Raw genomic sequence first — 22,490 nt, forward strand, 5'->3', positions numbered from 1 at the left:
CGAGAGCTCATATCATCTACAAAGACCAGGGAGGAAATAATGATGAAGATTTATCTTTACCTGCAAGAAAAAGAGAGTGCAGGCAGGGTGGAGTGGGTGGAGAAGTGTGTCAGGAGTGATTTGCGACAGAAGGGTACCAGCAAGAGTTAAAGGGAAGGTTTACAAGATGATTATGAGACCAGCTATATGGTTTGGAGACAGTGGCACTGACGAAAAGACAGGAGGAGGAGCTGGAGGTGGCAGAGTTGAAGATGCTAAAATTTCCATTGGGAGTGACAAAGAAGGACAGGATTAGGAACGAGTATATTAGAGGGACAGCTCAAGTTGGACGGTTTGGAGACAAAGCAAGAGAGGCAACATTGAGATGGCCTGGACATGTGTGGAGGAGAGATGCTGAGTATATTGGGAGAAGGATGCTGAATATGGAGCTGCCAGGGAAGAGGAGAAGAGGAAGGCCAAAGAGGAGGTTTATGATGTGGTGAGGGAGGACATGCAGGTGGCTGGTGTGACAGAGGAAGACGCAGAAGACAGGAAGAGATTGAAACGGACGATCCGCTGTGGCGCCCCCTAACGGGAGCAGCCGAAAGTAGTAGTAGTAGTAGTAGTAGTATTTATCTTTACCTGCAAGCGTCCCAGATTGCTCAAATCGGTCAGGAAAAAATGTCACCAAGTATGATAGAAGCTCTTGGTTACAGTCACTTAAATTAGGCAAACTACCCCAGTTTCTGCTGTCCCTCTCACCTTCTTGTTGCCTCCGAACGTCTGAGACGTAGTGGGTCATCAAGTCCATTCTGCCTTGCTGTGAGAAACCCCAACATTTTCTTTCTTTCTCTCTCCCCAGGCTAAAGGGAAAACGTTCGTATCCAGAGGATTTGTTTATGTCCCTTGCCTTCTTGCTCGCTTCCTAGCTTTCTTAGCTAGCTCGTTGGCTCACTATATATTTTTTAAAAAGTTAATATTTAGAAACGTTTTAAATTTAAGAAACCATCTTCTCTTATCCAGGGTCTATAACGACAAGTGGTGCAGACTGAATTTAACTTGATTTCGAAATGTATAAAACCAGAACCGTTGCCGTTTAACGACTTAGCGCAGCCTCGCTCACAGCGGGCGTCCATGTTGTGACGTAACACGTCCCGATGAACAACGGTCGCGCCGATTGGCTCTTCGTGTCCTGCCGTCCAATCGCTGGACAGTTCATTTAATCCCGTCTACCCGTGACCGCGGCCGGCCGCGTACACGGGCCCTCCCGAAACAGCTGTTGGCGCAGACGGAACCGCCGGACGACGCCTCGTACCAGTCGCCCTGTGAGAATGAGCCGGATCACGGGTCTACTACGGCGGACGTTCGGGATCGTTCGCGAGCACGTCGGTACGGATCATTTAGGGAACAAGTATTTTTCGGTTCCCGAGCAGAGGACTTGGACAGGTGAGTCGTTTACCACGAACTGATGTGGGACGATCCCGTCCGGAAACTTGGACCAACACGCCAGCGTGTGAACAGAGCCGGTGTTGTACCGAACTCGTGTTTCCCCGCCTAGACCCGATGCCCCCCCACCCCTAGCTAGACTAAAGCGTTGGCGTGGAAACGGGTCAGCTATCGGTTGCGATTAGGTTAAGGTTGTCGTTGGGTCGGACGTTAGGTTAAGGTTAATTAAGCGTCCCGGTGTTGTATCGGGGGGGGGGGGCGGTGCTCGATACAACACCTGATGCTGAGCCAATGACATAGCCCGAAACGCCACAAAATGGCTGATCCACGTGCGGTTAGCAGCACGGTTTCTTGCTGGTGCGATAACACAGCAGCTAGGTCTTGCTCAAAATGCCATCTTAACTCATATAAAAGACCTGCGTGGTTCCATATCACAACTAGAAGCAGCCTATAAGAGTTCCCGTTTTCCTTGTAGTACACCAAGACTTCCTCTAGATGGCGCACGCGGCTTAATAAGAACGCGCTTTTTTTCTTCTGCTTCTTTTTTAAATAGGGTTTTCTGCGTTTAAATGCGCTGGTATGCTGACCACGGCTGTCCAGTTGCACCGGTTCTGCTGTCACCCTGACGTGCAAAGACTCCGCCGGTGGCTTAAATGCGTTTAGCTGCACTGCTTGATGGGGATTTCAAAGGAGGTCAAGTCTCCCAACTGAGACGCGGCGGTGTTACAGTAATACCTAAGCCCAGCGGCACATTTGTGTCATTGGGCTAATCCATGGTGGGGACGTAGGCGTTGTCCTTCACGTCATCTCTGGCTATTACAAGGCCAAGGACATACCTGATTGCCTTGCAGATGGAATCCCTGCCTCGCTTGTGAATCCGTTTTCCACATGTCTGACTTGTCAATTGCCTAGATTTTAGAGGAAGACGTTTAGGAAATGAATACTTGGGAGGAAAAGGATCTAGCTTAGAGTAAATGTTTCCACCATGGTCACTGGCACCCAGATAGAAAAGCGCTTTCAAGCTAAGCTGGTTGATCACAACCCTGATTTTTTTAAAGGAGATATTCAGTAGACGGGGTCATTATCATAACTGTCAAATATTAGGGACCCGATGATTGTGTATAGTGGCTTTTTTTTTAACATTTAATGGGAAAAAATGGTGCCCATCTAGTATACCCTCACTTGCTTATGTACTTGTTGTATAACAAAATAGGTAGTGAGTAAGCCCTAGTTAAAAATGGCTTTGCCTTATAGCTGAAGCCAGGCAAATTGCTCCACTTTTTCTGCTCCTTTTCCTTCGTCAGTCAGTATTAACAAGGGTCATGGGGTCACAAGCCACAGGACAGTGTCTTTGATCACCCCAGACAAGCGACTGCAAGTTAATCAGCCGTATGGATAGCTTATTGACACAAAGTAAGGGGGATAAACACTTCATCGTTTCTGAGTTTGCAGAGGTATGTTATTGTTGTAGATGTATGATGCAGAGGGAGATGCTTGCAAATAGATATTTCGCTCTTTTTAAGCAGTGAGCAGTTGTTAAACAAACCACAAATAAAGAACCCTCAACCATGTGTTTCAAGTATTTGACTAATCTAGAAGACATACCGTCATGGTGTCAATCTGAGACTTGACCTTTGCAATAGAAAACATGACCTTATCTCCCTGTCTCAGTACAGGCTTAACACAATCCCAGGCTTTCATTGCTTAAGCCAGATCATATTCAGTGGTAGTACTCTTCTGAAGATGTAACCTGGTTGTTGTTTTACTGGAGAGGGGCTGACCCCTGGTGAAATTCAAGACTAGCTTGTTTCCATCTGAACTTGACTTTGCACTTCACCTTTTCTCAGCCGTTTGCAGGGAAACTTGTGCCGACCCGGTATTCATAATTCATCTCAAGGCTTTTCCTCAGCGCCCTGGCTGTCAGGCTATTTAAATGAGACATCACAGAAACCCATTTCAAGTTCGCTACAGGCTAGTGTGTCCACAGGCTTATTACAATGAATGACCCTTTGCAAAGGCAGGCAAGTCTGTGTAAATTTTAGAAGAGGTCCTCAGTAACATATGTCAGTCACATATAAATACACATGATAGACAAGGATATGTCACACACTCATACACTCGGACATTTGCCTTTTTTTTTTCTTCTCCCACTCGCTTCTTCCAACCTTGTGGAAATAAAGTGGATACATTATTTAGCCCATATGTCTTGCTAAAGCGAGCTCTTTTTGATCCTAAACTGATAGGCCAAGCGTGGGCTGAGGGCCTGAGGCATGGACCGCAGGGCTTTCCACTGCAGCACACGCGTAGTGGATGAAAGGGAAGAAGAGCCTCTTTCTCGCTCTCTCTCTGCTGCCTGATCTCCACCGCTCTCTACCTACTGCTTCTATTCATTTGCCTATCCCTAGTGCTTGGTCCACCCCTCGCTACCTTTTTCTATGCTTTGCTGCTCCCATTTTCTACCTCTCTCAATCTGTTAACTTCAGAAAACTGGAGCGCAAGTAATTCTCGGTGTAGTGGGCCAGGTTGCTGAGGAAAGAATTAGCTATTGGGACAGAAGCAAAAAGGGGAAACAACTCCTTGTATTATTTCGCTTTGTCCTGTCCGATTTCAGCATTTTGATTTCGTTGTCTGGAAGTGCCCTGGCGCCTCCCCAGGTTGACCTCTTTATTTTGTCTTTCGCTCCAGTAAGTCCTTCCTTCCCTGGCCCCACCCATTGATTGCTGCCTCCAGATCTTCCTGCTTTGAAGCGAGTTCAGTGAAGATTTCTATTCAGAATATCAGAGTGGTTCAGTGGTGTGGAGGGCTAGGCCCAGCAGCAAGCTCTCTCTCTCTCTCCCCCCCGCCCACCCCTTTCAGATGCTGCTGCCCTTGCCTCTGCACTTCAAAATGAGCAGGCCTAGCTCTGAATTATAAGCCTTATGGTGAGGAATTTCTATCACTGACTTAAGAAAAGGTCCAGCTATAGAGTCCTGCTGTGCGCTGTTGTCCCATAGAGAGAAATATGCCATAGGCTATGGCGTCTTTGTGATTGTTGTTCCATGGCCAGGCTACAAGAGGAAGCCACTGGCAATCCAGCCACTGGTCTTTTAGATGGCTTGTGCCTCGGTGCCAGGCCCATAGAGCTGAATGGAGAATCTATATTCTTCTCTGTCTCTGTGTGCCTCTGTCCCCCAGGCCCAGCTCAGCCTCACACTGCATGGGGTGCCATGTCATGCTGCCCAGATGAAAGCAAAGCATTCTGTGGATGGGCTCATTCGTCTTCGGCAGTGGGCCTGCAGCTTTGACGCCTGCCTTGCCTCCTTTTATTTAGGAAGAGAAGCGCACTGACATTATCGGCCGCTGCAGGCGCATTTGAAAATAATTGCCTGTATGATTGCTATTTTTTTCTCACCTCTTTGAGGAGGTGTAGCCTTTGTCTTGGAATCAATGGCTGTTCAATACTGGACAGGGGAAAGGCAGTTTCCTTTCATGTCATAGTGAAAAGGATGTATTTTTAGCACTATTCATTTAAGCGCTGTATGCTATGCAGTTTTAATCTATTGGTCCCCTCTGCTGGAGTGGAGAATGGAAAGGATTCAGAGGTGCGCCTTGCTGTTGTGGAGAAAGGAGACATTGACTTGTCCTCCTATCACTATCCCCCTCTTCTTTGTCTATTATTTATTTGATTCGCCGGTTTCTGTCCTATGAATTGAAAAACTGAAAAGGCCTCAGTTCTGCCTTTTCAGTATGGGCACCTCAAGAGACCAAAAGAAGAGGAGGGGGAGTGCATGTGTGTGTATGCATGTGCACGTACTTGTGTGTTATTGTGTACACACACACGTGTGTGCGTGCGTGCGTGCATGCGTGTGCATTCGCATGTGCAAGATTGTGGCAGAATAGCTACACACTGTGTGTGTGCATTTGTGCCCACACTGTGTTTAAAAAAAAAAATCAGACCATTCTGTTTCCTCTCCACTTCATGCCTTAACACACTTAATACAACAACAGATGGCTGTGTGTCATCAGAGCCTTGATTCAAGCCTCAAATTTCCATGGAAGGAGTCACAATGGAGAGAGACTAGGGTCCAAATGGCTTGTTTAATCTGCCACAAGTTGTCCCGGGGGTGCAATGAAGGAAGGTCTACCCTACAGTAGGACACCAAGTCTGTGTTTATCATGGATGCTCCATGGCCAAAGCTGCTACAGTAAATCATTTTAATTCATCAGCAGCTTTGCCATGCATGGGGTTTAAATGAAGGTTGTTTAATCATTATAAGAACACCAAGTGAGTTTAGCTCATCTATTTGTATGCCGGTTGCCAAATGGGTGGATATGTATGTGGTGAAATATTGTGGAGTGGTTTTACTGCATCATTAAAAAGGCATTTAAACTGAAAGACTAAGCATGGGAAGAACAAGAGAGATTGCTCCTATGTCTGCAGCTCAGGCATTTAACACATCTAGGACCCAATCTCGAACGCACTGTTAACTCCACCCTTTTCAGGGCAGAGACGACCCTAATGAATGGTGATTCCTGATACTTCTCTCAAAATCGATTCCGTTTGGAGCGTTACGGTGGGCGGCTGATCGTGCCGGTAGACAGACGAACAGAAAATTAATAGACGTTTTCCTCCCAATTAGGTAGAGATGTGATTCGCTGTCTAAATGCGCTCGTCCTTCTTTCCGGTCAGTCGGATGGTTTAGATGTTTTTGACACTTCTGGGCTCCCCGTGTGTCAGAAATTCAAGCGGGAAGACTGACAGATAGACAGACGGAGAGACACGCAAACATCTCCTGAAGCCTGCTTTCCGCCGCTTATTCTGTTCAGGATGTTTTAATAAAGCAGACAGGCACTGAGAAATAAGGCCAGAAGTGAGGAAGGAAAGATAAGACTGGGAGAGACTTATTGAGGGTGAAAAAAGGCGAGGGAGAGTGACAAAGAACAAGGAGGATGCTGACATACGGGGTGAAATTATAGAGTGGGGGAAGAATGAAGAAAGTGAAAGGAGGGTTTCTGACAGAAAGAGGGTGAAATGAGTGGGTGGAACAGGCAGACAGAGGGGAGAGAGAGAGGGAGAGAGAAGGTGGAGGTAGGCTAATGGGGGGGCTGAAGGTGGAACGGAGAAGAGGGGGGGGGGCTGGATGCGGGTGATGGAGGTGAATAGAAAGGGGTGGACAGCTCAGTGTATACACATCACATACACCGTGGCCTCAGGAAGGGTGTGTGTGTGTGTGTGTGTGTGTGTGTGTGTGTGTGTGTGTGTGGGCCTTTGTGTGCTTCTCTGCCTCACAAAGGATAGTGACTTTCCGGCTCTCTTTGGTTTTCTTTGCTAGTCCTTCCTGAAGAGAAGAGATTTAAAGAGGACAGGTGGTCTAAGCCTGCGCTTAAGTCTTCTTTCCATCCTCAAATGTACCTTTGGTCTGCTTAAAAAGTGACACACTGGGGGGACACAGTCATTCTTTAGCGTGAATTCTCACTTCAGTACGAATGACTCCCTGCTGTTCTTCCCCTAGTCATTCATACCACTGTGGGATGGATGGCAACGGAGACAAAACGGATTGAGGGCTGAATGAAAATAAACACCGGTGGGGCCTATACTCAATGCTCCTCCTCTCGCCAGAACTGATGCAAAACAACTGAGGGCCTTTTCCCTGTAAACCTCCGTCACGAGGCTCAGGGCTAACAGGTAACCATGGTTACAGTCCCCACATATCCCCCTATGCTTTTTCTTTCTTTTCTTTTTTTTGGTCTAAGGAAGGAGATTGGTGGGAGAGGGTGTCAGTGGCAGTACCTGGTAACCCTGCATCACTGCTGCTTATCGGATCACTCCTTCTTCATAAAGCTGTCCATTACCCGACACATATCGGTCCACTACCCTCTCCACCGCGCAGCACAGTACGGAAGGGGAGGGAAACTAGCCCCAATTCAGTCAGCCCATAGGCTTACGGACAGCTACTGTAGAGCCACTGCCTCTTGCTCTTTGTTCCAGTGGCACTGCCGCCACCTGAAACCCTCTGCTTTGTCTTGTGCAATCAGGAGGACTCGGAGAGCCCGTCTTGCCACAGTCCTTGGTGAGCTCACTGTAATTGTGCCATGCTGCTATACATGCGAGCGTATGTCCTTGCTGCAGTTCGGTCTGAGATGAGAAAAAGTGGAGTTCCCGGGTACATGCGTTGGTGACGGTGACACGTGTGAGATGGTGGTCCGCCGGTCAGTTCAGATCTCTGCATAAGACCGATTCTAACTGGGGTCTTCTTTGTCTTGTCTGAGGTTTCATGACTTTCTCCTGCAGGACGATGCCAGCAGAAGCACGTTCCCCTGGCGCTTGCCTTGATAATCAAAAGGCTGTGTGCAGGAGACAGGCACACAGGAAGAGAGACAGTAGGAGAGGTCCTGGATGACATTGTGGAGGTGAAAAACCTCTCAGGTCGCCAACCAGTGCTACTCACCTGGGACCTGATGTGTGAAGTTGGGGTGTGTGTGTGTGTGTGTGTGTGTGTGTGTGTGTTGAAGCAGGTGATGGAGTTTAACTGGGTGTGTTCGGGGTTCAAAGAGCACCCCTCGAAGCGCATCACGTCTCATTCTTAACGAAGGAGAGGGATAGGCTTGCTCGCCGTTTGATTGGTTCTCGATTTCGCTGCCAAGGCAACCCCCTTATCCGTCCCTCCTCCCTTTTTCCCCTCCCTCCCTCCGTTTCTCCCCTCCCCCGGTTTTCATCGGCAGGCTCACAGATGAGTCGCGCTCAGACAGGTGAGATGGCTCATAAATATTTATAAGGTGGGATTTCATTCCTCCTGCCGCTGGCCCCTCCCCCTCTCCTACGCTGCGCTGCATTTGTCCTTCACGGTGAGAGGCAGTGTCCTCGCTGCTGTCCCTCAGGTTAATCTATTGGTTCTCTAGCCAGTTGTGTGTATGTGTGTGTGTTTGTTTGTTTGTGCATGCACGTGTGCTTTGGTCTGGTAACCAAGTCCCCCCCCCCCCCCCCCAGTGAGTGATAGGAGGGCGGAACTGTCACAAGGGGGCCTGCTGAGATGGAGAGCTCCTAACACCCCATCCCCTACCCCCAACCTCTCTGTCTTCCTCTCCATGAGACGCACAGTCGTTCCACCTCCCGAGTCTCTCAGGCCTGAGAAAGGTAACAGAAGGCAGGAGGAGAAGCAGGCCTTGTAAGGGGTGAGAGCTCTCAGCAGCGAGCTGTGACGTGACAGCGTAGGCTACATCCAATCTGAGATGTGGGGGTTAACGATAAAGCTCCGCTGCGCAGTCGAGCTGAGAAATCATTAGCCAAACAATGAGGATGTTAAGACAAGGACAGTGTGCGTTAATTGTGCCCTTGAATGAGCCCGCTGTCTACAGAGAAGGGTTGATGCAAGTGCCACGCGGGTTGTTCAGTATAACTAAATGTGCGAGTTTAATGTTCATCCTGTCGGCTGATTTCTCCCTGTTCCGGTTTAGAAAAGAGGCGTGTATTCTGCTGCATAGTCAGAATGGTGTAGGTGCTATGTTTTCCCCCATTTGCCCCACATCAGTTTACAGAGTGTGAGTTTCACCCCAATCAGTGATGACACAAACACCCCCCCACCCACCCACCCCACCCACCCACCTCCTAGTTTGTATGTGGTGGGAGGATCGGGCTTGTTTCATAAATATATGTACATATTTGTTATTCAAATCCATGGATAAAAGCCATGGTGGAAGGGGTTTAGTCATGCTGCAAAGGCAATGACACAAGAGTAGAGCCGTGTTCAACAGAGACAGCGAGGATGGGGGGTGGGGGGGTGCAACCTAACAGATAGGGAGAGAAAGCAAGGAGAGGGGGAGAGGGAGGAAGAGTGGGTGCTTGTCTTTATGCTTATTAGTTAGGCATTAGCTGTAGTTAAGTGCATTGCTTGTGGGGACTGTATCATAATTCTACAATTTCTGTCCGCTGCCACCCACACCCAATGCAAATATGGATGCGATCTGTTTATAATTAGCATACCTGTTAAATGCATTCGTTGGTATCGCCTAGAGAACGCAGTCTTTTGTCTGTTGGCAGTTGTTTTTGTTCTACTATCCTCGGGGTTTTCTAGGAAAAAAAAATTCTCAGATGAGTTTTTAAGGCATACATGTAAACAAATGGAACGATCATAGAATGAAGTCTATCCATTGCAGGCGAGCCAGCTTTGCTGATAAGGGTGGATTAGAAAATGCAATGTTCAGCTCTTGCAATCGCAGGACTTAGGGTACGGAGCTGCAGCCTATAGTAACAATCTAGTGGGAGCCAAAGCAGAAGTATACTAGCCTAATTAGCTGACCTGGTTACTATATGTGTTGTATAAAGTATGGAACATCTGTCCTTTTATAAGGCTATGATGGAACAGAGCAATGAAATTTGATAATCACAAATGCATAAATTTGCTTCTCTTTTTTTTTTTCAATCTTTGCGTCCATCAAGTTAAAAACAAACATGTGATTAGTATACTCTCAGGAGGCCCAAGAGAGTGCGCACACTTTGCCACTTTGTCAGACTACCACCTTTTATCTGTCCCTATGCCACAGCTATCTGTTATTTCTGAAGTAAACATTAAGGCCATCAGTCTGCGGCATGCATGGAGGCGGTTGGCGCCATTTGTCCATGTCCAGTCAGCTGCGGAGAGATGGTGATGGAATCCTGACAGATTGTCTGTGTTTTGGAGCGTGTTGTTTTCCTTGCCCATCCATTTCTCTCCTCCTAGCTGCATTCCCCATGCATCATCACTCTCTCCCTTCTTCTCCCTCCTCCTCCCTGCCTCATCATTTCTCGGAGGAAAGGGAGGGATGGATGGACGTCCAGCTACCTGCAAGGAGAAACTATGGAGACGGAACGGTTGTCATCAGTGAACACTGCAAGAGGCTCTATAGAAACACATGGACACAAAATCCCCTCTCCCCGTCTTCCTGTCTCTCTCTCTGTCCCTGTCTCTCTCTGTGGGTCCCCCTTCTACCTCCTTCTCCGAGTCACTGTGTGCCAGCCGAACTTGTCTAATCAGCAGATTCAACCAAAATAATTGGCGGTGGCCTTGCTGCTAGCGAGCGTCGTGCTGTATACAGATAGGGAGGGAGCACTTAATATTCCACGCAGCTCATCCCTCTCCTGTTCCCTGTGATATCTGACCTCTTTTGTCTCCTGCTTGGCTTGACGTTGATTTTGGAGGGCATTGTTAGCCGGAGCGCTATGATTGGAAGAGGTTGTCTGTGAGGGGGGCTGTGGTTGGTGGGTTAAGGGGGGCTGATTTGCATAAAGGCTTAGCCCAGATTTGGAGCCACTCAGAGAGATCTGAGGAGAAGGGCCCGAGGGCCACGAGGTAATCATCCATGGCCTGTCACAGCACTGTCATCTCTCTGCGTATGTGTGTGTGTGTGTGTGTGTGTGTGTGTGTGTGTGTGTGTGTGTGTGTGTGTGTGTGTGTGTGTGTGTGTGTGTGTGTGTGTGTGCATGCGCTTGCTAGTGCCTCTGCATGTGTATTAGGGAAATCCAGAGTGAGTAAAAGAGGCAGAGAACTGTGTGTGTTTCTTTGTATGGTTGTATTCCTTTGTGTTTTGTATGCATCATTGTTGAGCATCTCTCTTCTTCTTCCATTCTTGCTATCTCTCTCTCTCTCTCGTATTCATTTTGTTTCCCAGGAAGAACGGTCCGTGCCAAGCGGATGGTGGAAGCAGCCAACCCAACAGAATATGAGTATATGGAAGGCAACATTCCATCAGAATGGGATGGTAAGTTCTGCACCAGTGTGGATAAACAGCATGTTAACAGAAGAGCTACGCAGCACAGTACACCAAGTGCTGCACCGTTAGAATGAAATAACCAACAGAATAACAAATTGTTGGCTGCATCTATTGGGGCCTAGGCTAATCCATTGATTTTTATTTTTTTTCTTTCTTTCTTGCTTCGAGATAGGGGTTGGGAAAGCATATTCATGAGTTTTATCAAAAATTCTTTCTGCCGTGTTATACAACCGTAGCATAAAATAGTGTTTCAGATTTCTTACAACTGGATACAAACTGTTCACTCTGTCTCCGACTAGCTTTATCCACCTTAAACCCCTCATCCTGCTTCGCCCCATCCCTCATGCATTTTCATCAGGATGCAAATAAGAAAGGGATAAAAGAGGCCCAGAATCCCTGTGCTAGCTGGAGGAAGAGTTGGAAAATCTCTCCCTTTCTGGCTCCCTTTAACCTGCTCTGCTGTGCAGCCAGCTCAACTAAAATAGAGCTCCTTAAAGAAAGAGAGAGAGAAGGGAGAGATAAATTGGTAATAAGTAAAAGAGAAGAATGACAGAAGGTATACTTTTAAATTCAGGGATCAGAGAAAACATCTGCATGTTCTCTTCTGAGACATAGTTGTCAGTTGCCCTACACTGCCTGGACTATATATATATATATATACACATATATTTTAGTCAGGGTTATGTGTACAGCTTGCACATTGTACTATTGTTGTTGTACTATTGTGCATCTTTTCTCCATAGTTCACGAAAGGAAATGGAACAAAACAAAATCCTATATCAAGTCCCCTAAATGGCGTGGTAAATCTGTTGTAACACCAAGCTGCAAGTCTCTGAAACTGAACCGTGTTACTGATGCAGCTTTTTAAACATGACTGCAGATTTTGTTTGTGCACTGTACGTTTGTGTGGGTGTTCTCACTTTCTCTTCCCTCTCCTCCTTCAGCTTGGATGCGAGGCAGGCGGAAGGAGCCCCCCTCCATCGAGGTACGTCTCCCCCAGCCTCCCTGCTGTGGTGATGGTTGGGCTCTGGGGGACTGGTAACAAGGGAGAAAAAAAGCAAAGATGGAAAGAAAAGGCTTTGATTTGATTTTGCTCACACTTTCTGACAGAGCCCAGGAACTTTGAGGGACAGGTGTTAAAATAAACTGCAGCTGAAGTGTGTCGATGGTGAGACTGCGAGAATGCAGGCAGCCTCTAAACGGGACTCACTGACACCTTGTCCTAGTTTACCTTCTTTTTGCCTGCAGAAGCTCGCCTTTTCCGTTTCTGTGTTTTATTTCTGGCTGTCTATAGGATAAGAATGGCAAATGAGTCGAGATTTGTTTACATGCCACTCACTGGGTTTAGTGCTATTCAAATATGAGAATTGTACAGATTATTTGGCCTGTGAAATGTGGGTCTATGGGAAATCCCTTGGAAGGCAAATAGTCCGGCAATTCTCTCTCTCTCTCTCTCTCTCTCTCTCTCTCTCTCTCTCTCTCTCTCTCTCTCTCTCACACACACACTCACTCTGTTATTCTCCATCGCTCTGTCCTCTCATCCTGCCAGTGGCCAATGCCATCTCTTCTCGACTGCCAGAACATTCTATTCCAATTTTCTGCCTCGTGTCTGCCCAATAGCAGCCATCGACAGCTGGACACTGTTGATGTGGCCAAGACTGCACTCCCAGCACATTACCCTACCCCCTTGTCACGATCCCTCTTTTCCTGGTCCAAGCCGACATAAATTGATTGGATTAAATCCTGTCATTAACAGGCTGGAAAAGCGGCTCAGTATGTTTGTCTCCATCCCCAAAGCAGAGCTTTTTGGCTATGGCTCTCCCCTCTCTTTTCCAGTCCTTTAGTTCTGCCAACACACACCAGCATTATGCCCAGTACCCTCTTCATTTTGGCTCGCTGCGCAAGAGAGAGGCTAACACCACTGGACACTAGCTGTACTGTATCTTGAGTGGGTAGCTTTTCCACTATTTGTACTACATTCAGATTGTAATTGTTTCCATGGATTGGTATTGCTTGTCACAGTCCAAATGCATCTTGCCATGTCTTAGTTTGCTTATCTTTTCCAAGGGCCGGGTTTTGAACAAGGGTTTATTTGACCAGTGTGGATTAACTGACCACACTAGTTTTTTTTTTTTTGGGGGGGGGGGGTTCTTTCTAAAAAAAACAAATGCCCTACTTCCAACTAGGCAGTTGCACACATTCATTCCGAGGAGCTGCTCAGTGCAACCAAATGTCACGCAATTCTGTGCACTGCACAACTGGAGAAAGTGCGGTTAAGAATCTTCCTCTAAGGCAAATCAAGGGCAGTTCTTTAGGGAAAGCATCCATCAATTTGTTTTCATGCTATTTATCCAGGCCAGGGTCATGGTGTCAGCAGGACAAGCGGAGCACTTTAGGAATCCCTTTCACCAGGAACTTCCACCAGCTTCTCATCCTGAGACACACCCAGGTTGGCCGGGAGACATAAACCTCCACTGTGGCCTAGGTTTTCCACGGGGTCTCCCCCTAGTCGGCCATGCCCATAATATTTCCAAAGGGTGGGGAATGGTGGTCTTCCCTATTAGGTACCTAGGCCACCTGAAAGGAGTCCTATTCTAGAGAGCAGAATTTCCCTAGTTTTGGCATGGATGGAGCAGTATTAGATTGAATTATTGTATTAATTATGAATTATAGTTTTTCATGCCATGATAAAACATGGTATTATTACTAATTGCAGTTTCGCCAGGGTTTGTGCCAGGAAAAATCCCTAGACTGAGCAAGCCAGTCAGAACTGGCCGCGGTGATGATGTAACATGGGCTCTAGTAAAACCATCCAGTCATTTTTGACCTGTTATTTACATAAACCCATCATTGGACAACTACTACTTTTGCAAACCAGGTACATTCTGTTACTCCTCAGCCAGGCAACCAGTCAGAGCAATGAATGGTTTTTTTGTAAAAGAAATGCAGCTCACCTACTGAAATCAGCCTGTTTCTATCGAGGGGTGAAAGATAAACTACTAAAATTAGATTTCAAGTGTTTTCTTCTTATTACTTTTCCAACATGTTGCACAAATGCCTGGAATTGATGTGAAATTGTTGAAAAATTATAATATCAGACCTTTTAAACTGGCGTCTCTCAGTGCAGAAGAGCACCGCTTAACTCCTGAGGTTGACCACGATTGCTAAGTTTCCAACTCAGTCGCAAAGGGTGAGCCCATCCACCCAACAGACAAACCTCACTTCTGGAGAAGGTGAGGGTTAAAAGAGAGACTAGAAAATAGAGATCTTGACATTGTGGCTGAACTCCCTTTGCCACCAGTCTGATAGAAGGCACTGCATGACTGCAGCCTTTCATAATTGGAGGAGGCATTAACCTTTAAGAATTCCCAGTGTGCTCTTTCCAAACCGTTTAGGGGATTATAAACAGCAACTCGCTGATCACAAAACAACTAATTTTCAAGACCTCAATATTTCTAACTATGTTACAGATCTAGATGGATGACTGTTGTAGTGATGTCACTGACTTCATAGCATAGATTACATGTGTTTATGTCTGCCTGTATGTTATGTAGGAGCTGTTGAAGAATAAACGCTACACTGTGGAGATCAAGCAGAAGGCCATGGAAGTGGAGGAGAGAGATCGGATCCTGCAAGCTAAAGAGTACAGTGAGGGTCTGGTGGCTGCGCCCTCCCAGACTGTGGTCAAGGGCCACGCGTCTGCAACTAGTTTTGGCAAGCAGGAGATCAGTCAGGAGCCTACCAGCACTGCAAACGCATTCCAGCCTGGATCCTGGATGCCCACTGCCAAGAAATAAGACACTCACCTGACACACACATACAATGGATGATAATCATCTTTACTTTGTCTTGAAGTTGAATGGAGCTGCAACTGATGAGTATTTGAGGGTAGTTACAAGGGAAACTAAACCCAATAGTGGTACAATGGGAATAGCCAAAACAAAGCACAATGTAGTGCTTTATTATCATGCCTAAATCAGAAATACGCTATAACGAGTAGCATTCTTGACCATCACGAGCACGTGTGTATTACTGAAAAATGTTTTCGGATAGAAATAGAAACCGGGGTATTCGGTTACAACCAAAGTAAAGATATCAAGGTATTTTTGTGTTCTCTAAGAATCTTATAAAGCTTGTACTGTTGCTGTGGGAATGGCTTATGTGTAAATTTGACCGACAGTGTGGTCAGTTTAGAGGTGAACAAAACCGTGTAATATTTAAATAAATATTTTTTTCGTTTGTTTCACTGGTGAATTTAGAGTTGGTTGGGAAGCACACAATCATATCGCACGCACACCTTCTAAAATGTATTTACACAGTATTTAACATATGTCAGGCCCCTTTTAGAGCAGTTCTTTCAGGTTATTATACAACATTTTCTGGGCCACTCCAGCCTACCTGAAATTGGCTTGTGATGTGAAGAAGTTCACTCATTGATAAAGTTATAGCCATTTAAAGATGGAGATTTGATACTGTAAAATATGAGATACATTTATTAGTTTCAAAGGATTAAGAGATGGTGTTCAGGGGTTGTTTAATCATACCTCAAAAAAATTGCTTTATTAATTCAGCTACAAGGACACCTCAGCAGGACAGATGTTTACCATTACGAGGGCTTGGCTTGAAAAGTTTCTCTGCTCAACAGGACACCCTGCATTCTACCCAAAATGAACCCAGGGGATATCGCTGCACTAAAACGGGATACAAATCAAGTTGAAGGAAGAAACGGGAATTGATTAAGCTCTTGGCAGAAGTGCATTTTTATAAATGTGTTCATTGTTCACAGAAGAATTATTTGACTTAACGGCGACTTGCATGGAAAATAAGTATATCAATCCAATACTGAAATCTACAGAGGATTTTTTTTTATAATCAACCATGGGCACTTCATTTGTTAAAAGCAAATCATTTGGACATTTTGTAAGTAACATGAACGAAAGAGAAGGAAAAAAAATCAAGTACTTTAATTACATTATAAAATCAGCCAGACAGACAACTCGATAATGGAATGCAAGATGCTGCAACAGCTGCACAACGGCACATCAGCGGGTTCCTGCGCAGTAATGGGCTATACAGGGTTACCACTGTGCTCTTGCAGACAAGAGTCTCATCGGGATGAGCCTCCTTGTGGCAGTGCTGTCCGACCTAGCACTGTGAGGTTTACATCAGGGCCAGTGTCCCTCCTCCGACTCCAGACAGGAGAATATGAGGCCTGCGCTGGTAGTGGCGGGGCCGGGACAAAGGAGGGCAGGGCGCCCCGGGAGTCAGGAGAGCCTTGAGCTTGGCAGTTGCTCTCTCTCATGTTCCCCTCATCCCCTCGTCCCACCCGCATCGGCTCAATCCTTCTTGGGTCTCTTGGCCTTAGCAATGTTTTCCTGACGTTTCTGCTTTTTCTTCTGTTCACGGTCACGAGCCTCGATCATTTTGGCCAGTTTCCACGACAACAGAGCGCTGGCTATGAAGAGGGGCGTGAGGGCCAGTATGACCGTAGTGAGGAAACCATAGGGGTCTTTGGCAGCCCACTCCACCACGTACTCCGCCCACGCCCGCACGTCAATCATTCTGGACACGAGAACTTCTGCCTGACCTGGGCGAGGGCGACCGAGGGGGAGAGAGGTGGTTAAACAAAACACACACACAAGACAACTGAAAAAGCAGCGGCGTAGCGCCCCGAATCCGGCGGCAAACGCACGATCGCCGCGGCAGCTCAGCAGGATACAAAGTAGCGGCGACGACGCGTGCGCGTAACGGGACTGCGTGTCATTCGCGCCGACCACTCGCGTCCTCCAACGTCACAAAATGGCTACGTCGGCTTCGCGCAGTTACTCCGTCTGTCGTTACGAAGTCAAAAGGACCCGTTGAGAAACCGCTCATCAATACTTAAGGCAACCAATCGATTACTGTTCTCACCGGTTCACATTATCTGGCCGAAAGTCTAGGCTACCGTCCGCCCGTCTTCCATTAGGGCGGCGCTCGTGCTCCCGGGATGCGGGTGGGGAGATTCGCGTCGTCGCGAGCTAAACCGGCCACCCCCACCCCCCCCCCCCCCCCCCGTCCACATCGGGCCCTGAACCCGGAGGAGGCACGAGCCCTCGTCGGCCAAAGTCGCGCGACGAGCGCCCGCAAACGTCCTAAAAACGTGCACGTTTGGATTAAGATACCGCCAGCGGTCATAAAACATACCCCGATGAAAACCTAAAACACAAAAAGCAACCTCACCGGGAAGAAAAAGAGGACTAGTCTTGTCTATATCGACGCGGGTTTTCCGCAGCTCCTCTTCCCCCCCGGTTGGTTTCGGGAACTGCCGTCGCGCAACGTGTAACTCGCCACGGCTTATGACGTCACCTCGATGGGGGTGGGGTGAGGCGGGGAGGGGTGGGAAATGTAGTTCTTTGTATGCCGACGCTGGGCGAGGACTACAGATAGGACAGCGCTTGGCGTAGGGTTACACCGTAGGCCTCTGGCTGCTGCTCAGTGAATTTGAGGGAAGATAAGAAAGATGATGCCCCCACCACCCCCACGCCCCCCCCACCCCTCCAAAACAAAAAGTGCACGAACAGCACATTAATAAAGAATGTTACATGCATGCAAAAATATGTAATTATTATTAAAAAAAAAAAAGGAAAGACACGAACATAACTGTACTTTATTTTAAAACATCAAAAGATTTGCTTGACAGCTATTCGACTGGATGGGAAGGAACAACACCCGCTGGGCCAGCTCTGTAGGAGAGGCTATGTTTTTGGCCAACTCTGTCAGGGGAGTACGATGCAATACATCACGCAAAGAAGCTAAAAACCCTGCTTCCCTTCTTGATGTATGACTGAACTGCGGCCGGTGACTAACATAACAAAGGAGGATCTGCAGGCTCTGTCAACTTCCTGTGGGGAAGTATTGAAACCAAATCAGGTTAGGCCACATCTGCTCCATCCATACGGCATGGATCACTTTCAGAGCGGTTCAAAGGCCAACCTTTTACTCACAGAGGACGGAGAGGGGCAGCTGAAAACACATGCAAGGGGACGGTCAGACAAGCAAACACCCAGTCTGGTCTACTGGCACAGTTTCCATCTAATCGTTTTAATTTGACAGTTTAGAGATCCTTACTCCAATCTGGAGCCTTTTTTATTTCATGGTTAAACCCTGTTTTTCTGCTGCGCGTCCCTGTTGTATATGTATCACAGGCTGAGAGCCTTGGGGGTGGGCAATGCAGCTGCACTCCAGCCCCTGATGACTATTGCACTCCTCCACAAGTAAATAGTTTCCCCTGCTTTTATGAAATGACTTTGGAGCTAACATCATCAGCAGACAGGAAAGGGGCCCATAAAATTGTTGCGCGAGTATTTATTGTTAACCAACTTCACCAGTGTGTGTCATGACGGCTGCAAGTCGAACCACTTGTCTGGCAAGACCTTAAAGAATCTCTGGCATTCTTTGATTCTTTGATTTCAGCTTTTCTGGAGTAAGGATGTAGGCTTAAGATACTTGAGTAAGTGATGAGTTCAAGACATGAAACTGGACCCTCAATGCAATGATAAATCTTGTGTGTGTGTGTGTGTGTGTGTGTGTGTGTGTGTGTGTGAGAGAGAGAGAGAGAGAAGCAGAATCAGAATCAACTTTATTGGCCAAGTGCTTATGCATATGAGGACTACGACTCCGGTTTACAGCAGCGTCCAGTACTTGCATATATCACCTACATAAAAACAAAAGAAATGGATGGTACAATAAATAGCTTTATACATGCTCAATAATCCAGGTAAGAAAATCAAACAAGGTTGAATCAGTTCATCTGGATACAACGTTTATTGACAGATACGTTTCGTCACTCGTCTGAGTGACCTCCCCAGTCTAAACTGCAGGTATCCCCCCACCCCTTATGAACGACACAGACGCATAACGACAGAAATGAAATTGCATTCGCATTTGAAACTGCATATATGAAACTGACCGCTGGTTTCGGGCCGTTATGCAACTGTATAGCTTATAAGGGGTGGGGATACCTGCAGTCAAGTTTAGACCGACGAGGTCACTTAGCTGAGTGATGAAACGTATCTGTCAATAAACGTTGTATCCAACTGCCAAATGAACCGATTCAACCCTCTCTGGTACAATAAACAGTGGGTTTAGCTTGTGAGGGCCTGCGTGAGTCTTTAACCATAGGAATGAAGGCATTTTTTTTGCAAAATTAGGACGTTTTGGCAGTCCCTCGCTTCTTCCAGGGTACTACTTTAGGGTTAGGACTTGGGCGGAGGGTTAAATATAGAGGTCAGGGTAGGAGTTAAGCTTAGACACGTAGTTCTGAAGGTTAAGATCAGGGGTTAGGGGCCTATAGGTAATGAAAAGAATCAATCAGGGTCGTCACAAGTATGGGAGAAGACAAACGTGTGTGTGCGTGTGCGTGCGTGTGGGCGTGCGCGTGCGCCAGACCGAGAACGATAGAGGCGATATGAATTGTAGCCTAGTGAGCATACCACGCATAACGGCTGACCACGATGACCGATAAATGACTACGTACTAGACAGACATGTCCACGGGTGTCTATCTCCACGTTCCTCCTCCCACGCCCTAGAGAGAGGGGCCTTTGGACCCGGGCCTTGAAAACAACCCTCGCGATGTTATTGAGCGGAGGAGAGAGAGAGAGCCTGAGGTGGTTGAAAAAGACTCCGAAAGAAGAAGAAGAAGAAGAAGAGAAAAAAAATCAACTCCGTTGCCCCCTTTGCCCCTGTGGGAAACAGTGCGACCGCCCATGGATTAAGTCCCCGCCTTTAAAGTCAAATAAGAAGGAGACTTCAGAGGCCGCGTCGGCCGCCGGGGCCCCGCCCTCAGCCTTCGGACCCGCTTCACAAAGGATTTGCCGACGTTCGGGAATTCCGCCTCCACTTCCTTTTATAGCGCCACTCGTGCGCTGGCGGCGCTCCAGGGCCCCGCCCCCCTCGGTTAATTTGACAACACAAAGGACTTCACGGAACTCGGAGGCGCCGCCCACTTTTCCCAAATAAGGGCCGTCGCTCCATGTACGGCGAACAATCGCTGCGAGATTGTCCCTTTTCTCTTCCTTATCCCGTTTTTATATGATCGGAGAAGAACTGCGCTTCAGGTCGGAAGCGGTGTGCGATCATGGCCGAGCGAGTCCAGCAGCCCCCAGCCAAGCGGCTCTGCTGCCGGCCCGGTTACAACCCGGCGTGCAGGCAGGGGCAGCGGGCTGGAGGAGTCCTGTGTGGCGGCGCGGGGTCCGCGGCGGGCGGGTCGGGGAAAACGCACAGCCCGGAGTCGCTGCTCGACATCGCGGCGCGCCGGGTCGCGGAGAAGTGGCCCTTCCAGCGGGTGGAGGAGCGCTTCGAGAGGATCCCGGAGCCCGTCCAGCGGAGGATCGTGTACTGGTCGTTCCCGAGGAGCGAGAAGGAGATCTGCATGTACTCCTCTTTCAACGCCGGGGGAGAGGAGAGTGGGACTAGCGGGGACAGTAGCGACGAGACCCAGCTGCCCTTCCTGCGGGGTGTCACCCTGCTGGAGGGCGGCTGGGTGGACAACGTGCTGCAAGTGGGTGAGTGGGGCTTGCGGATGAAGCGGCCCGTGGAGCGCTGGGGAAACGGGGCTGTGGGGCGAGTGAGCGCGTCCGGGCCACGGGCGCTTGGCTTTTTCTCCGCGGATGTCGGGGGGGGGCGGGGGGGTTTAAAGGGCTTCCGTGTGTCTTGTGTGTGTTGTGAGGCTATTTCTAAACCGAGCCCCCCCCCCTTCCCCTCCTCCCCCCTTTAGCTGTGTGAGAATAGCCTGTTTTCAGGGGAGGCTCGTCATAGTAGCCCCGCTTCTCCCCTCGTTCTCGCTCGGGGAGTTGCGCGCGCCGAGTTGCCCCGAGCCATCCCAACTGGAAGCTTTAGCACTTTGTTCCTATTTTTCTTCTGTGTGTGTGCGCGCCCGCGCGCGGAAAGAGTCTTTCCAGCTCTCCGTGCCCCCACCGACGGGTACGCAGACAAAAGCCCCCTATATCTTTTCACCGCTGGCTAAATGGAAGATATTTAGAACGGGTGGGAGGGACGGCGATTTAAAGCTGCAGTGCTTCTATTTTGTTGGCCGAAACACCTTTTTTTTGTGTGTGACTCTTCTCTGCTGCGATCTCCGCGTTGTACCGAACCCCCCCCCCCACCCACCCCGGGGGGGGCTGTGAGAGAGAGGGGGGGGCTCCTGATGACAAAGATGCATTTTTTTTGTTTCCAGCCACGATTTATGTGGCGGAGCAGGGAGTAAACAGAGGTGCTGTGGGCTCAGCAAACCCCCCTGCCTGCCTGCCTGGCTGGCTGGCTGGCTGGCTGGCCCGCCCGCCTTTGCCAGAGCCACAATATTTCACTGCATTCGTCAGTGCAATAGGCTCAGCTGTCACTCCAGCTCCCCACCCTTGGAAACGATTCAGGATTCTAATCCCATTACCCTCGCCAGTTCATCTGAATCTTAATGCATTCTGCAAACAAGATTTTATGCATGATCTTCTTCCTCTTCGTCCCTCCTCTCTCTCTCTCTCGCTCTCTCTCTCTCTAACTGGCTCTCTATCCCTCTAAAGAATCTGTGTGGAGATGGCTTGAGCTCTTGTGGGCTTGGAGAATGTGCAGTGCACAATAGTAGCCACGGAGCAGGCAGACGGGCAGGCAGACAAGCGGTTTTCTCTCACTGCTCTGTTTACCAGATTCCCCAGCACTAGGCTCATTTATATACTTGCTCTTTTAGAGCGTCAGTAAGCTAAAGACTGTCATCTCGGGGGGGGGGGTGTGAGGCATCAATGAGCAAGATTGGTGTGCATTTGTGTGTGCTCAGAGAGAGTGACTGTCAGAAATGTTGATGGAGGATGAGAAGGGGGAGTTTTCAGTGGCAAAAGTGCTTGTAGGTAAGGGGGAATGAGGAGAGAGAAGAAAAAATGTGTGTGGGGGGGTTGATAAAAACAGACGGGGAGTGAGTGTGTGTGTGTGTGTGTCTTTGGCTGCACGGGCTGTCAGTCTCATCCTGCATGCTCACAGAGACTGGAGGATGACAGGCGAGTACACAGGAGGAGGAGGGCATGTTATGCTGATTGCAATTTTCACCCCGGAATTTTTTCTGGGAAAATAAAGCCAAGGAAGAGAAAGTGATAAATAAAAGATGCAATCTTCTCCAGGGGACAGGCAGCCACTGGAGGACAAGGGGGCTTAAAAGCACAGCAACATGGGAGGGGGCTGTCAACTACATCACAAACTGCATGGATTGGCCCATCAAGCCCACGGTGGGTCTGGTCTGAAAAGAATGGATGGTGTGTGTGTGTGTGTGTGTGTGTGCATGTGTGTCTGTCTGTCTTGTCTATGTCTGTGCAGGGG

At 48.3% G+C, this 22,490-nt stretch overlaps 4 protein-coding genes across 4 annotated transcripts in view; 2 read left to right on the forward strand and 2 right to left on the reverse strand.

Moving 5' to 3' along the window:
* Nucleotides 1–1,097, reverse strand: part of ercc8 (excision repair cross-complementation group 8) — a 33,446-nt gene extending 32,349 nt beyond the window's left edge. Inside the window, exon 1 of the mRNA XM_056289394.1 lies at nt 742–1,097. Coding sequence (XP_056145369.1) covers nt 742–818 — 77 coding nt within the window. The 5' untranslated portion in view covers nt 819–1,097. The remainder of the gene's footprint in view (nt 1–741) is intronic.
* Nucleotides 1,098–1,224: 127 nt separating this feature from the next.
* ndufaf2 (NADH:ubiquinone oxidoreductase complex assembly factor 2) lies at nt 1,225–15,394 on the forward strand. The gene is made up of 4 exons (XM_056283992.1): nt 1,225–1,425; nt 11,050–11,139; nt 12,096–12,136; nt 14,706–15,394. The coding sequence occupies exons 1-4, from the start codon at nt 1,311–1,313 to the stop codon at nt 14,946–14,948; spliced, it is 489 nt and encodes a 162-aa protein (XP_056139967.1). The 5' UTR covers nt 1,225–1,310; the 3' UTR covers nt 14,949–15,394.
* Nucleotides 15,395–15,623: 229 nt separating this feature from the next.
* smim15 (small integral membrane protein 15) lies at nt 15,624–17,462 on the reverse strand. Its single transcript, XM_056284002.1, has 2 exons — nt 17,371–17,462; nt 15,624–16,738 (listed from the first exon to the last, which is right to left on the reverse strand). Exon 2 carries the CDS (start codon nt 16,710–16,712, stop codon nt 16,488–16,490), a length of 225 nt encoding a protein of 74 aa, XP_056139977.1. The 5' UTR covers nt 16,713–16,738; nt 17,371–17,462; the 3' UTR covers nt 15,624–16,487.
* A 2,776-nt stretch (nt 17,463–20,238) lies between these two features.
* The window catches only part of LOC130111250 (zinc finger SWIM domain-containing protein 6), a 66,269-nt gene continuing 64,017 nt past the window's right edge, over nt 20,239–22,490 (forward strand). Inside the window, exon 1 of the mRNA XM_056278374.1 lies at nt 20,239–20,695. Coding sequence (XP_056134349.1) covers nt 20,269–20,695 — 427 coding nt within the window. The 5' untranslated portion in view covers nt 20,239–20,268. The remainder of the gene's footprint in view (nt 20,696–22,490) is intronic.

Source organism: Lampris incognitus, chromosome 1 (assembly GCF_029633865.1).
Source record: "Lampris incognitus isolate fLamInc1 chromosome 1, fLamInc1.hap2, whole genome shotgun sequence".
In the NCBI taxonomy this organism is placed as follows: Eukaryota; Metazoa; Chordata; class Actinopteri; order Lampriformes; family Lampridae; genus Lampris; species Lampris incognitus.

Bases quoted from the DNA above. Each gene is read 5' to 3' on its own strand.
- ndufaf2 (XM_056283992.1), top strand. From the start codon at position 1,311: ATGAGCCGGATCACGGGTCTACTACGGCGGACGTTCGGGATCGTTCGC. The intron at 11,140-12,095 runs GTAAGTTCTGCA...CTCCTCCTTCAG, and splicing joins CATTCCATCAGAATGGGATG to CTTGGATGCGAGGCAGGCGG. The intron at 12,137-14,705 runs GTACGTCTCCCC...TATGTTATGTAG, and splicing joins AGGAGCCCCCCTCCATCGAG to GAGCTGTTGAAGAATAAACG.
- smim15 (XM_056284002.1), bottom strand. From the start codon at position 16,712: ATGATTGACGTGCGGGCGTGGGCGGAGTACGTGGTGGAGTGGGCTGCC.